At 50.3% G+C, this 14,931-nt stretch overlaps 1 protein-coding gene across 4 annotated transcripts in view; it reads right to left on the bottom strand.

The window, feature by feature from the left end:
• Pla2g6 (phospholipase A2 group VI) overlaps positions 1-14,931 on the bottom strand; it is a 46,593-nt gene that overhangs the window by 13,517 nt on the left and 18,145 nt on the right. For all 4 annotated transcript variants that reach the window (XM_057792363.1, XM_057792362.1, XM_057792365.1 and 1 more), the window contains exons 3-8: positions 10,101-10,316; positions 8,957-9,140; positions 6,138-6,325; positions 2,844-2,940; positions 1,791-1,973; positions 227-335 (exon numbers count right to left, since the gene is read on the bottom strand). In XM_057792363.1, the coding sequence (XP_057648346.1) occupies positions 227-335; positions 1,791-1,973; positions 2,844-2,940; positions 6,138-6,325; positions 8,957-9,140; positions 10,101-10,316 (977 nt within the window). The remainder of the gene's footprint in view (positions 1-226; positions 336-1,790; positions 1,974-2,843; positions 2,941-6,137; positions 6,326-8,956; positions 9,141-10,100; positions 10,317-14,931) is intronic.

Genomic DNA, 14,931 nt, shown 5'->3' with positions numbered 1-14,931 from the left:
ACTGAGAGCCTGAACACCCTCACCGTGAGGTGAGGACCATGCTCAGCAAGCCCTTGGTGGGCCTGCATCCCTGTCTTTGGGGAAGGAGGCTCCCTTTGATCTGCATACACTCCTGGCCACTCGGCAGGGAACAGGGCCAGTCTGACACTTTACAGCTGGGACGTCCCTCCTCAGTCTCTATACCGCCAACCCCCCCAGCTCTGATCCCAGATGGCAGAGCACATACGTTTGCTGATCTTGGAGGCCATGAATGCAGGAGTCTCTCCAAAGTCATTTGGGGTGTCCACTTCTGCCCCAAATACAATGAGGGCTTTGACCATCTCCATGTTATCTTTCTGTTGGGGATGGAAGGTGGGAAGAATAAATAGTCTGTCAACTTGCTTACAAGTCCTCTCAGTGGCATGAGGAGACTCTGGGGCCTCCTGACATGACAAAGAATGCCTTCAGTGAGGGCTTAAGAGCTCAGGAAGAAAATGGAAGTTGTTTGGTTGGAAGCATCACCTCAGCCCCTAACAATCTGGAATGTTTGAGTGGGGGCTTCACCCCAGCTCCTGGCACCCATTTTGAAACGTTGGGTGAAGAGCTCCATTTCAAGCCTCGTCCCCTGGGAGTTGCTACAGTCCAGACCCCACCTCTGAGAAGGCCCACCAAACGGTGACCCCTCCCCAGAGAGGGTCAAGACCAATCCCACAGGCTATTTAAACTGTCCCCCAGAGACAGACGCGTGGTCTTCCTGGTTTTCCTTCCCCCTCTCGGTGTTTTCCCAGAGGGACACCTGGGAGCCAGGCATCCATTAGACCTGGGCTTCTTCTAATTCGGTTTGATTTGGTCTGATCTGGATTACTGTGTCAGCGGAGAGGCGGGCCAAAAACACTTAAGAGAAGTGTTTGAAGAACCCTGGAGCAGCTGGAATCCTGGGTGGACGTGGATTACTAACTGGGCATAACGGACAAGGACCCTAATGCCTCAGGCCCTTGGGAAGCTCAAAGCCTTCCCAAATTCTGTCTTCCTCTAGTTTGCGGAAGTTGACGGTGTGTGCAAAAACTAGCAACCACAGCTTCCTCCTCCCGTATGAAGGCAACCTGAGCCCTTGCCCTCACAGCGACCCCCACTGAGACCAGCTAGCCCCTCCCCTTTGTGCTGCACATAATCAATGAGCAGCATCTGAGTCCTGTTACCCTGCAGCTGACCCAACAGAGCCAGTGTAGTCCATCCCGCCCCAGCTTTTCTGTGTGCAATCTGTTTTTTCTCTTTCCCGCATCAGCCAGTCAAGGTTCAAGGACCAGCTGTGCAGGACTTGGCACAGAAAGATTCACCCCAGTTCTTCCTCACAGGAAGCAAGGGGTACCTGGGCTGACAACCCAGGAGCCATGGTGTGGTTTGAACAAGAATGGCCTCCATAGCCAGGCGGTGGTGGCGCACACCTTTAATCCCAGCACTTGGGAAGCAGAGACAGGCGAATCTCTGTGAGTTTGAGGCCAGTCTGGTCTATAGAGTAAGTACTAGGACTGTGGCCGACTGCTTCCCTCAGTCCCATCTGAGACTAGACGGACTGCAGACAGGGCTGTTCCTGCCATGGGCTAAGCGCGCTCACACTGCTGGCTCATCCCACTAGAGATGCTTTAAGGCTGAAGTCTATTTCCTAACAAACCAGTGGCTGCCACCAGGTCTGATGATGCAGCAGCCGAGGAAAGAGGGCGTGAGCCAACATGGTGCCTCTATTGTTCCTCCCACACCCCCACCTCAGCTGGCAGAGCCAGCACAGGGAGGCCATGTGGCCACAGGCTCACCGATATGGCCAGGTGCAGTGGCGTGTTCCCATGCTCTCCACGGGCACCTGCATTGGCCCCGTAGGTCAGCAGCACCATGACGCAGTCAAAGCGGTTGCGCATCACCGCCACATGCAGGGCTGTGTTTCCTGCGGTGCTTGTACTGTCCACGTCACAGCCGCGCTTCAGCAGCATTCGGGCCATCTGGGGACACAGACCAGGTGGGCACTCAGGGGGCAGCCTCCTGAGCAGTCCTCCAGTGTAAGCAAAGGAAGAGAAGCTCAGAGGCAGACTCTAGACCTCAACCATCCCACACCAGGTGCTAGGAACTAGGTGACAAACAGGTGATTCTAGAAGATTCTTCTGGTCCTTTCCTGAAGCTACAAAGGGGTCTCTGGACCGGGTCCCACAGCGCCGACTCCCTAAGTCCTCCATGGGAGGTGTCCCAGGGGCCTTTGCATGGTATCCTGGCTCACTCTGAACTATGGGGAGGACAATGCTGAGCCTAAAGCCCCATCCACCTTTGCTGCAGCCTGAGCCTGGATCCGTCACTGCAGCTCCCTCCTCAGACCTGACATGGGACACACTTTCATGCCTCACAGATCTGGCACTGAAGGAACACGTCTGAACAAGCTGGTGTGCCACAAAGGTAGCAGCCCAGCCCTCTTGCCTGTCACATGCAAGTACAGGCTGGGGTGTTGGTGGCTGGCATGTGTTGCCAGGTTAGGCTACCTGGGCATCCTTTCAGGAAGGCAGAGCCACTGGGGTGCTTCGGGAGAGACCTCAGCTTGGGTGACCACAGGCTCTCTGTGTGAGCTGCTGTGCCCAATGGCCATATCATCATCATCCCCTTCTACATGTGAGGCACCATTTTGCATGCACTGCCTTGCTAACTTCCCAAGACCTCCAAAGTCAGTCATGGACAAAGGAATTAAGGCCACCGGCCGATGAGCAGCAGGACAGCAGTGGGACCTCAACTCTTGGGCACCTCTGTCTTGTCACCAGGGGCCACTATAATCCTCTCAGTTGTCTCCTCGGGACCTGCCCAGCCCCTCGTCCACCGGCTCTGCCTACCTCGGCGTTCTTGGCCCAGTGGAGCGGGCTGGCTCCGTAGCGAGGATCCTTGCTGTGGATCTGGTTGCTGTCCATGCTGATGATCATTTCAGCACACCTGGAAGAGAGCGGGGCAGTGAGGGCCACCGCACCAGCCATGACATGGGGCTACCAAACAGCCAACCAGCCGGCCTGACGATGACCTCTGGGATAGCACACCAAGGCAAATATAAATAAGCACAACTCTATTAAAATGAAAAACTGATACACAGGAAATGAAAAGTGCCAGGGTAAAAACTGAAAACTAAGGCCAAGTGTGGTTGGGATTACAAATGTAACTACAAATGTAATCCCAACATTCAGGATGCTGGGGCAGGAGGATTCCAAATTCCAGGAAAGGCTGGACTACACTTCATAGGCCTTTCTCCAAAAGGGTGTGGGGGTGGGGCACAAAATGGTGCAGCTGCTAAAAGAGCTTACTGCTGTGCCTGAGGACCAATTCATCCCCGGGCTGCACATGAACACAGAGATAAATGCAAGACAAGCACAACAATAACTTTAAGAAGCAAGTCACAGCTGGTGGCGCACGCCTTTAATCCCAGCACTCGGGAGGCAGAGGCAGGCGGATCTCTGTGAGTTCGAGGCCAGCCTGGTCTACAAGAGCTAGTTCCAGGACAGACTCCAAAGCTACACAGAGAAACCCTGTCTCGGAAAACTAAAAAGAAGAGTAAGAAGAAGAAGCAGCAGCAGCAGCAGCAGCAGCAGCAGCAAGTCACAGGAGGGCTGGACAGCTGGCTCAGAGCTTAAGGACACTGGCTGCTGTGCTTCCAGAGGACCTGAGCTGGATTCCCTGTACCCACATGGCAGCTAAGAACAGCAATTCCTGTTTCAGGGTGGCTGATCCCCTCTTCTGGCCTCTATTGGTACTGCAGGCACAGAGGGGCAAAGATACAAGAAGGCACAACATTCACATGCATAAAATAAAATTAAATAAACATAATTTTTTTTTTTTTTGGTTTTTCGAGACAGGGTTTCTCTGTAGCTTTGGAGCCTGTCCTGGAACTCCCTTTGTAGACCAGGCTGACCTCAACATAAAATTTTTTAAGAAATAATTTATCAGCTGTGACCTGGAATGTTACAGGTGGGTTACAGCAATGTTGGCAAATTCCTGCCATGGCTTATCTGCTAATGGTGATATTCTTATTTTGGGGTTGGTTGGAAGCTAGTGATCTGCTAGTTCACCTGATAGACACAGAGATGGGCATGAATAGCTGTTAAGGGGACTAAAGGATGTCCAAAATAGCATGTGTGGTGACACATGACTAGAATCTCAGCACTTAGAAGGCAGAGGCTGGAGGATCAGGAATTCAAGGTCAGCTTGTTTTGTTTTTTTTTATTTTTTATTTTTTTGTTTTGTTTTGTTTTTGGTTATGTTTTGCTTTGTTTTTAAGATTGACCAAGAGAGCTTGGCTTTGGATCTCAGAATTCTATGCACAATCAAAACATTCTAATCCATTACACAGTCTTGTAGAATCTCCAACATGGGAATGGCTTTACCTGCCTGGGAACTTCATAGACCCAAATAGACATTTCCCCAAAGAAGACATAAAAATGTCAATGGCAACAGGTCTATGGCAAGCTGTTGACCTCAATGACCACCAGGAAATACAAATGAGGACCATTGAGATCCCATCTCTTGTCTGTGAGGGCAGCTATTATCAAAACGTAATCGGACCCAGTGCTGGTGAGGGCATAAGGAAGAGGGAGCACTCACACACCAAGCAGGAGAGGGAGCACTCTCACACTAAGCAGAGGAGAGGGGGCACTCTCACACCAAGCAGAGGATAGGGAGCACTCTCGCACTAAGCAGAGGAGAGGGAGCACTCTCACACTAAGCAGAGGAGAGGGAGCACTCTCGCACTAAGCAGAGGAGAGGGAGCACTCTCGTACTAAGCAGAGGAGAGAGAACATTCTCACACTAAGCAGAAGATCTCCATCATGGAAACTCACAGAGATTAAACAATTCACTAATGGATGATGGTCAATTAAAAAAATCAGGGAAAAAAAATCCTGGAACTACATGAAAACAAAAAAACACAACATAAAACCACTGAGACACATTAAAAAGGCAGTTCAGGAGGAAAACTTATAATTCTGAGCGCCTACACTGAGAAATCAAAAAGAACACTAATAAATGACTCAATGATACAACTCAAGAATTTGAAAACACAAGAATAAGCTAACTCCAAACCCAGGGGACAGCCAGAAACAATAAAAATTAGAGCAGAACTCAATGAAACAGAAACAAAGAGAACAAGACAAAGAATCCCCACACTGCATTCTCGGCACAAAGGTCGTCACTGGACTGTGGCTCGGGACGCACCGAGGAGGCCCACACAGGCACAGGGAAGCCTGAGGCACACAGGTAGCAGGTGTCACCTGGTGTCCATCAGGTCACACCTGTCCCTAGCCCACCTGTCTGCTTCCCACCTCTGCACTCCAGGACACTGGAGTCCAGTGCTGCGAGGAGAAGGCTCGAGTCTGGCCTGCTCCATGGACAGCGCTCCTCTAATTCATTTCTCAAGGCCAGTGCTTAGCACAGGAGCCAGGGGGAAAACCAGCTGACCCCAGATGCTGGTCTGGCTGGGCAGCATAGGGGAGGAAAGGCTTACGGTCAGAAACCCGGATGCATTAGCACAAAACTGTAGTCTTTGCACAGCTACCACATTGTCGTGAGATATTATTTTAAGTGTGTTGTTTTTGTTTATGCTGCAGTTGTTTAACTCTGTGAAGCTGTGATTCTTTGCCTGTCTAAAACACTTGATGGGCTAATAAAAAGCTGAACAGCCAATAGCGAGGCAGGAGTAAGGACAGGCAGGGCTGACAGGCAGAGAGAATAAATAGGAGAAAAAGAAAGAAGAGGGAAAAGAAGGAGCAAGCTAGAACAAGGAGAGGAGGACATCAGGGGCCAGTCACAGAGTAAGAGTGAAATTAAGATACACAGAAGAAAACAAAAAAAGCCCAGAGGCAAAGGTAATTGGGATAATTTAAGAAAAGTGGACAAGAAACAAGCCAAGCTAAGGCTGGGCATAAATAAGTTAGAATAAGCCTCTGTATGTGATTTATTTGGGAGTGAGGTGGCGGGGCCCCCAAAAGAGTCCAAAGAGGAAAGTATGAGGGTAAAGAACAAAACCACCACCAACACCTAAGAGCACCACGCGCTTTCTTGAGACCAGCACCCTTGGTTGAGGAGACTTGAACCAGGGCCCCCGCCCTGGCCCTGCAGGAGTGGGGTCATGTGAGGGCGAGCCTTACCCCTTCTGGGAGAACTTCATGGCTGTGTGGATGGGGAAGCCGCCAGGTCCCATGATGTTGCAGCGGGCATTGCAGAGCAGCAGCACACGTACCATCTCCTGCTTGCCCATCTGGCAGGCCAGGTGCAGCGGGGTCAGCCCTTGCTTGTTCACCTGGTTGAGGCCGGCCGAGGCATTCTTCCCTAGGAGCTGACAGGACAACACAGGTAAGCTGCCTGCCGTGCCTCTCTCTAGCACCCCAGGGACCATCGCCCTCCGGACACGGAAAGGACATTCGACTCCACAAGAATAAAGGGGAGCAACGGCATGACCAGCACTCGGGCAGATAAGAAAGCCTGACAATGAGCTGGGGTGTGGCGGGAACCTGGCCTGACTGTGGCTCACGTGGACATTTCTGAAGAATCTTAACCCAGGTGTGGTAGCACGTGCCTGTAATCCCAGTACTGGGGAGACTGAGGCAGAAGACTAAGTTAAAAGCTACTCTAGACTACACAGTGAGTTCCAGGCCAGTCTGAGCTGCATGAGACTGTATAAAAAGAACAACCAAAAGAACCTTAAGTTTTCTAGGTGGAGCAATTCTTGCTGCCCACCAGATGTCCTTCTGTCCTGCTTAGTCTTGTCAATGTGACCCAGCCTAGAGTCCTGGGAGAGGAGACACCTCGGCTGAGGAATGGTCCGGGTCACGTTACCCTGTGGGCATATCTCTGAGGGACTGTCTTACTGATGCAGGAGGGCCCAGCCCACTGGGGTCTCCATCTTCAGGCAGGTGGTCTCACACCTAGCTAAGCCAAGCACGAGGAGCAAGTGAGGAGCCAGGGAGCAGCGGTTCTTCGTGGTTTCTGCTTCAGTCCTTGCTTGAGTCCCTGCCCTGACTTTCCTCTGTGACTGACTGTGATCTAGATGTGTAAGCCAAGTAAATTCTTTTCTCTCCTAAATTGCTTTTGGTCAGAGTACAGCAACAGAAAGGGAGCTGGGACTCCTTCAGTCCCGCAGGATATGTTTCTGCAGCAAGTATTGTGCTTTCAGTAAAAGAATTCAACATGACCTAGTGGTAGAATGCTCACCTGGCATGCATAAGGTTCTGAGTCCAATCCCTGGTACCGCCTCTTCCTGTCTACCCAAATCCTAAGGTACTTGAGTCTTTTGTATGGAAAGGTTATTCTGCAACGAGCCCACACATACCCTCCCATGTACTTTGTTATATGGGAGTCACTCTGTTGTCCAGGCTGGACTGGAACTGCACTGGCATCCTAGCTAGCTGGGATTACATTCTGCACGCCCCACAGGACTTGTGATCATCTCTAGATGACGTCTATAATCTAATACAGTGTGAATATTTTATAACAGTTGTTTGGTTTGGTTTTGTTCTGCTTTGCTTTGCTTTTGCTTTCTCAAGACAGGGTTTCTCTATGTAACATCCCTGGCTGTCCTGAAACTCACTCTGCAGACCAGGCTGGCCTCAAACTCTGCCTAACAACTTTGCCTCCCGAGTGCTAGGATTAAAGGCACGTGCCACCACCGTCCGGCTAGATGAATGGCTGTTTGTGCTGTGTTTTTTAGGAAATAATGAGGAGGAAAAATTGCCCAAACACGGATGTAATTTTCCTTCAGAGATGAAGCCCGCCCAAAGACACCCAGAGTGACTGTGCTAACGGGAAGCGGGAAGGATTCTGTCCCCTCATTAGGAGCTCAATGCCGTCTCCCTGATGACAGTTATGACCACTGGGGACACGAGGAAGGCTGGGGACTCAGAAGTGGGGCAAGGAGCTGGCAACATGGGGGAAGCTTAGGCCAGCCTGCCCTATCCCCAGGTTGGTGGCCCTCAGGGATCACATTTTTTGCTTCTACCGAATCTCAGTTTCCTGTATGAAGAAAAGACAACTCCAACCCAGGAGGGCTTTTTGAGAATTGACTAGAACACATGATGCAGGCATAGCCAGCATCCGTTGGGGGTAGGTGCGATGCATGACCACTGGCCAAGCACATTGCTGTTCCTCCTCCAGCTAGGCATGCCTTCTCTTGGACTGCACGAGACACAGATGTGTGTTTCTAGAACAATCTGGATGCCAAGCAGAGAGGACAGAACCTGCAGATGGACCTGATCCTTCTAGACAATAAAACACGAGCTGAATGTCCGCCTTTCCTTTCCACTTAACGGTGGCTTCTCAACAGCACCGCTCCATCTCCTGGTTAGACTATGGCTCAGCACGCAAGCACACTGGCTGCTCTTCCAGAGGGCAGAAGCTTGAATCCCAGCACCCACATGGCAGCTCACAAGTGTCTGTGACTTCAGCTCCAGGAGATCTGTCACCCTCTTCTGGCCTCTATGGGCACTGGAAACATGGTGTGCACAGGCATACATGCAGGCGAAGCACCCGTACACATAAAAATAATACATTAAAAAAAAAAACCTTAAAACAGCTTCTGTTCTAGTACTTACAGAATCAACAGGAGTGTCTCTGCACTAACACCTTTAGGTGCTGGGCAGTTCCCATAAACTAGGTTAAGTCTCAGTGTAGCTTGAACAAGGGCTGACCTGATGCACCCTGCCCAGGGTCTGAGCTCCTGAGCTTCATGCCTGACTGGAGTTTCCATGGAGTTCAGCTCGCTGAGCTGGAGAAACTCCATGGCTAAAGATATGTCTCCCTCTAAGCATCATGGGGTGAAGGGTGAGAATGGGGGGAAGGATGAAGCCTCAGGGATTAAGGATGACTGAGTGAGAAGCCTCAGAGTGACCCATGAACCTAAGGCCCCCAAGAAAGTTTCGGGCACAAGGAGGTGCCTGGTTGTTTGGTCCCCTGCCCACCACCCAACACTCACCTGAAGCACCTGGGAATTGTCCCCTTGTACAGCATAATGGAAGGCGGTCTCTCCTTTGTTGTCGGTGACATCCATCTGGGCGTGGCAGTACTGTACCAACTCCACCAGGATCTCACTGTCACCCTTGCGGCAGGCCAGGTGTAGTGGGGTGCAACCCTCCTCATTCTCTGTGCTATTGGCGCAGCTGTTGGGGGTAGGGTGGGCAGTGATGAGATGGGGACCAAAGGCAGGGATGCTAAGAAGCCCAAGTGCAGAAGCAGGATCCAGGCAAGATTTGGGGGTTCTGGGGCAACTCAAGCCCCAGCTCAGCCAGAGCCACTGTGTTGTGTCTGCTGAGCTGTTCCAGGCTGCAGTGCATTCTGCTCACCTGTGGGGAGATGTGCCCTTGAACTATGCCAGCATGAGGGGGCAAGGGGATGACACAGAAAAGGGTCACATAACACAGACACTTGTTGAGCCATTGTACTCCAGGAACTATTGTGAGATGGGACACCAGGGTGCCCAAGGTCATGCATGGGAGCTGGAGAGCTCAGAGAGAGGTTTTGGTTTTGTTTTAGAAATAAGATCTCATTATGTAGACCAGGCCAGCCTCGAACTCACAGAGATCTATCTGCCTCTGCCCCCCAAGTGCTAAAACTAAAGGCACACATTACCATGCCCAACTTGGTGAGGTTTTAGCTAGAACCCAGGCATTGAACAGAGAAGTATGGGGTGGCCAGGCAGTGACTTGCAAGGACATCCAAGGAGACCTCTTTAGGGAATCTGCAGATACAGCATTGACTAGATGGATATAAAAGAGGCCATCCAAGCTTCCAGGAGAACAGCGAGGCTTGGGAAGGAGACTATAGTCCGAGCCCCTATGCAGCCTTCTCTTATTGAATAGCCTGGTTCCAGAGCCTCTCCCTGAGATGACTGAGTTGTTGAAAGAATTCGGTGTTTGCATTTCCTTCTGACTGTAATCAGTGTCCACTCGTGAGCCAGGGCAGTGCTGCTCCTTTCTTACCCGAGCCACAGACACAACAAAGGCTGAGTGGGGAGACTCCACACACGCAGCATGTGTGCCGCACAGGGACGATCACACCCCCACCACTCTCCAGTGGCCCAGGCCCCACGCAACGCGCACCCCCACGGCCTGACCGCCCACCTGATGATGCGGCTGTGATGGAAGCACTCCCGGATGCCCAGCTCCACCGCTAGGTGCGTCACCGTCCAGCTGGGGTGGCTGCGGATGAGGTCGGACAGGTGCTGCAACACCTCCACATGCAGGACCTGCGTGGAGCTCTCGTAGAAGGGCGGCAGCTGGGAGGAATACTGCTGGAAGTTCACCAGGGCGTCCGCCTCTGACTCCAGCTGGAACAGTCTGCCGCCAAGGAAGAGGGGCCACTAAGGTGAGTCATGGGGACAGAAGTTGAGCCAACTGAGGGGTAGTACCCAGCATAGTCAGACTGTGGATACCGCAAACAAGCCACCTGCTGCCCCAGGCTGCAGCCTGATCCCTTGCAACAACAGCAAACTCAAAAATAGAGTTTACTTTGAACCTAAATGTGCGTGAAGTCTTCCTCTGGTGATGGGACTCTCCTCTGCTTTGGTTGCCACATTCTGAGACTCAGCCTCAAACTCTGGCTCTTTGTATATGGTCAGAATTAAGTGATAGCTATCCTAGGTGGTCAGCTACAGGGTACCATGTGAGTTACGGCTCAATCATCTATGCGATGGACATTACACAGCCATTTACATGTGACATGACCTTGGCATCTACTCCACACTGTGACATGACCCCTGCTCTACACTGTGACATGACCCCTGCTCTACACTGTGACATGACCCCTGCTCTATACTGTGACATGACCTTGGCATCCACTCTACACTGTGACATGACCCCTGCTCTACACTGTGACATGACCCCTGCTCTACACTGTGACATGACCCCTGCTCTACACTGTGACATGACCCCTGCTCTACACTGTGACATGACCCCTGCTCTACACTGTGACATGACCCCTGCTCTCTACACTGTGACATGACCCCCGCTCTACACTGTGACATGACCCCTACTCTACACTTTTTAACATCGCCAAATACAATATTAAAATGTAATAAATTATTTTGAAAGAACAGGGAGAGATTTATTTTGTAACAAGTGAAAAAGCAGAATATAAATAATATATAACACAAAGTGATGTCAACTATGCAAAAAGAACTGTAAAGATGTGTCAAAATGTGTATAGAAGCAGAATAAATGTAACCATTTCTACCCATTTCTCTTATTTCTAAATTTCTCTAGTGAGCATATGCACTGTTTTTCTAATCAGAAAACAAAATTCTGTTTACTGAAAAGGAGTTGGGTTTGAGTTCAGTTCTGCTACGAAGTGCTGTGTGACTTCAGTAAACCCCGTCCCTTCTCTGAGCCCATCTGAAACATGACACAGATTACCTGCACTACTGTGAGGATGCTGAGAAAGCAGCATGACCTTCACAGTATGACTTCCAGTATGACCTGTGGTGCCCTCAACAAACACCACCAAGCCTGTTCTATGCCGGTCACGGTTCTCAATAGAACGACTATAGGAACAAACCAGTATGGTTTTTCGAGACAGGGTTTCTTTGTGAAGCCCTGACTGTCCTGGAGCTCACTCTGTAGGCCAGGCTGGCCTTGAACTCAGAGATCTGCCTGACTTTGCCTCCTGAGTGTTGGGATTAAAGTCATGCGCCACCACTGCACAGTGAGCTCTTTTATTTTTTGTTTCTTTTTTGTTTTTTCTTTTCTCTTTCTTCCTTCCTTTCTTTGTTTTGTTTTGTTTTTTTCGAGACAGGGTTTCTCTGTAGCTTTGGAGTCTGTCCTGGAACTAGCTCTTGTAGACCAGGCTGGCCTCGAACTCACAGAGATCCACCTGCCTCTGCCTCCCAAGTGCTGGGATTAGTCATGTGCCACCACCGCCCAGCAAGTTCTTATGGGGAGGGCAACAGTGAAGTTCTCAGCAGCAAGAGGCAGCACCTGCTCTGCAGACAACGCCAGCACTCAGGCACAGGAGGAGGAAAGCTGGCTTCAGTCCTGGCAGGTTTTGACTTCTCCTCCTGCCCACCATGGCGGCAGCAGTGAGCCAGATAGTCACACTTGGTTTTTCTTCACCTGCTCTGTTTAGAACAATGTCCAGCATAGAGGAGGGAGGGAAATTCAGTGTCATCCTAAGCTATGTGACAAGCTTGACGCCAGCCTGGGACACATGAGACATTGTCTGAAAAGGCTGAAGTTCAGCAGACTAGACAGCGTTGAAGAGAAAACTAGTGAGCAGGAGAAGAGTCCACAGAAAACAGGCAGAGTCAAGTGGAGGGACAGAAAAGAATGGAAAAATACGGAAAAACGGAAGAGACACAAACCATCAGGAGGGGGCCAGATGCAGAGCAGAAGAAACGGAAATCTTCTTTGAAAGGTTAATATCTTCAAACTTTCTAAAACAGACTTTTAAAAAGTTTTGTTGATTTCCTGTATCCTCCAAGTTCATTCTCATATAAGACCAAAAAACAAAACAAAACAAACAAATAAAAAAACCCAAAATGTAACAAAGCTGGGTATGATGGCGCTCACCTATAGTCCCAGCACTCAGAAGGCTGATGCAGGAGATTGTTGTGAGTCTGAGAATCCTAGGCCTCAGAGTAAGTTTCACGGCTGCACAACAGTCTGTGACCCTATTTCAAAAACCAAAATAAACTAAAAATAAGGCAGGCAAGGTGGCTCAGCGGGTAAAGGGGCTTGCTGCCAAGCCTGACGACCTAAGTTTGATGTCCAGGACTCACAGGATTGACACAAGGAAGAAAGGGATTCCTGAAAGTTGTCTTCCCACACACAGGCAAAGAAGTCTTTTTTGGAAAAATATGTTATTACATTTATTTATGTGTATGTATACACATACACATGTGGGTATCAGCCAGAGTGAAACTCGGATTGTCAAGTTTGGTGGAAAGAACCTTTACCCATCGAGGCATCTCATTGTACCATAAATAAATCTTTTAAAAAACGAAACCCCATCGCAGGGTAGTGGTGCACATCTTTAATCCCAGCACTCGGCCAGCAGAGGCAGGTGGATCTGAGTGGGTTTGTGGCCAGCCTGGTCTACAGAGTGAGCTCAAGGACAGCCAGAACTGTTACACAGAGAAACCCTGTGTCAAAAACAAACCAATGCACATCTACCACCATGTGCAGGCTGTACACAGGGCTCCAATCCTCCGGCATGCCCTTCACCAAGTCACCGGGATCTGGGTGACACTGCTCTTTGACCCGGTTGGCTCATTGCTTTATCACAATAAGCAACAGCAAAGCTGTCCCCGTGTCTTTACAGAGGCCTGAAGATACTGGAGGCTTCTATGTCTCTCTCAGGACCTGGCTGGCATGCCATGGGGAGCTGGGGCAACAGGGGAGATCCCTGGATCCTGAATGAAGACACAGCTGGGAGGGCGCTAGCACCAACCAGGCAGACTGAGACACTTGTGAAGAGAAAAGTGCAGCAGAGCCATCCGAGCAGGTGCCCTGCAGAGAAAAGAGTCCTTGTCACTGAGCTCTGCTCAGACCGCAGATTTTAGGCTAAATGAATCGGTACTGCTTGAGGCCACTACATCCTGGGGTGCTCTGTTACAGCAATAACTGGCACTGAAGCACCGTTCAACACAAGACAGCAGAGCCTGATGTGCACACAGGCTGCAAGGCAGAGGATAACCACAGTGTGACTGTTGGCTTGTCAACACGGAAGTCAGGGACAACACGACAGCTCCACAGAGCCAAAAGAAAACAAATCCTGGGAGAAGACTGTACAGTAACCCGCCAACCAAACAAAGAACAATCCGAGGAGGCTGGAGAAACGGCTCAGCTTTAAGAGTCCTCGGTGTTCTTGAAGTTCCCAGCACCCACCCTTGTAGGGTGGACGACAAAGGCCTGTAACTCCAGCTCTGAGAGAGCCTTGTGGGATGCGCTGTTTGTGTTCTGACAAACAAAACTTGCCAGATCAGTGGGCAGAGCTAGCCACTCGTTAACCATAGAGGCTGGGCGGTGGTAGCAGATGGCTTTAATCCCAGCACTCAGGGGGTGTAGACAGGAAGTGACAAGATGGGGTGCAGACAGGATCTCAACCCCTTTTGGATGCAGGAAATGGACAGGAAACAACTAGAGGCTGCTCCCAGTTCTCTGATTTTTCAGGTTTTTACCCCATATCCAACTCCTGGTTTTTATTGATTAAGATTAATTAGATTCACACTCATGTGGTGTCCAACTTTTGGAGCACGAATTCACAAAATAGCCGCTTTCCCATGGTTTTGCAGTCACGTGGCGGGAAATGCACCAGGCGGAGTCACCACACCACCAGCTACGCCCCACTCCCATTTCCCCGAGAGTCTAGGATTTTTCTGTTGCAGCCTCTCTACGGCCAACACCACAGGTCAAACACCTGAGTCAGCAGCTTTCACGCATTCCCTTGTACAGACACCTGGCTGGCTCTTTGGCTTCTTTTCCCCCATGGGTTGTGGGCTTTTCCTGGACCCCCTCCTCAGGCTGCTGATGCGCAATCAGCCGCAGCTGTCCTCAGTCAAGCTGTTGACTGCCTGCGCGCTCCGTTCTCCACTCAGGTGGGCTACACTTCACCTCCATCATCACTAGATTTGGTGAGACAATTGGGATTCTTAAAGGGGAGAATTAGATTTTTTTTTTAAAGTTTTTCCCATGTTAAAAATGGGAAAAATGATTACGATGGAGGGAGTTAGGTTTCTGTGTGATTCTACAATGAGTGCTTTAGAAATGGAACAATTAGGGGGCTGGACAGATGGCTTAGCAGTTAAGAGCATTGCCTGCTCTTCCAAAGGTCCTGAGTTCAATTCCCAGCAACCACATGGTGGCTCACAACCATCTGTAATGAGGTCTGGTGCCCTCTTCTGGCCTGCAGGCATACACACAGACAGAATATAGTATACATAATAAATAAATAAAATAT

The sequence above is a fragment of the Chionomys nivalis genome, chromosome 17 (assembly GCF_950005125.1).
Source record: "Chionomys nivalis chromosome 17, mChiNiv1.1, whole genome shotgun sequence".
NCBI classification, from domain to species: Eukaryota; Metazoa; Chordata; class Mammalia; order Rodentia; family Cricetidae; genus Chionomys; species Chionomys nivalis.
Note: the sequence above shows the minus strand (reverse complement) of the source record. Positions and strands in the feature narration are given on the sequence as shown.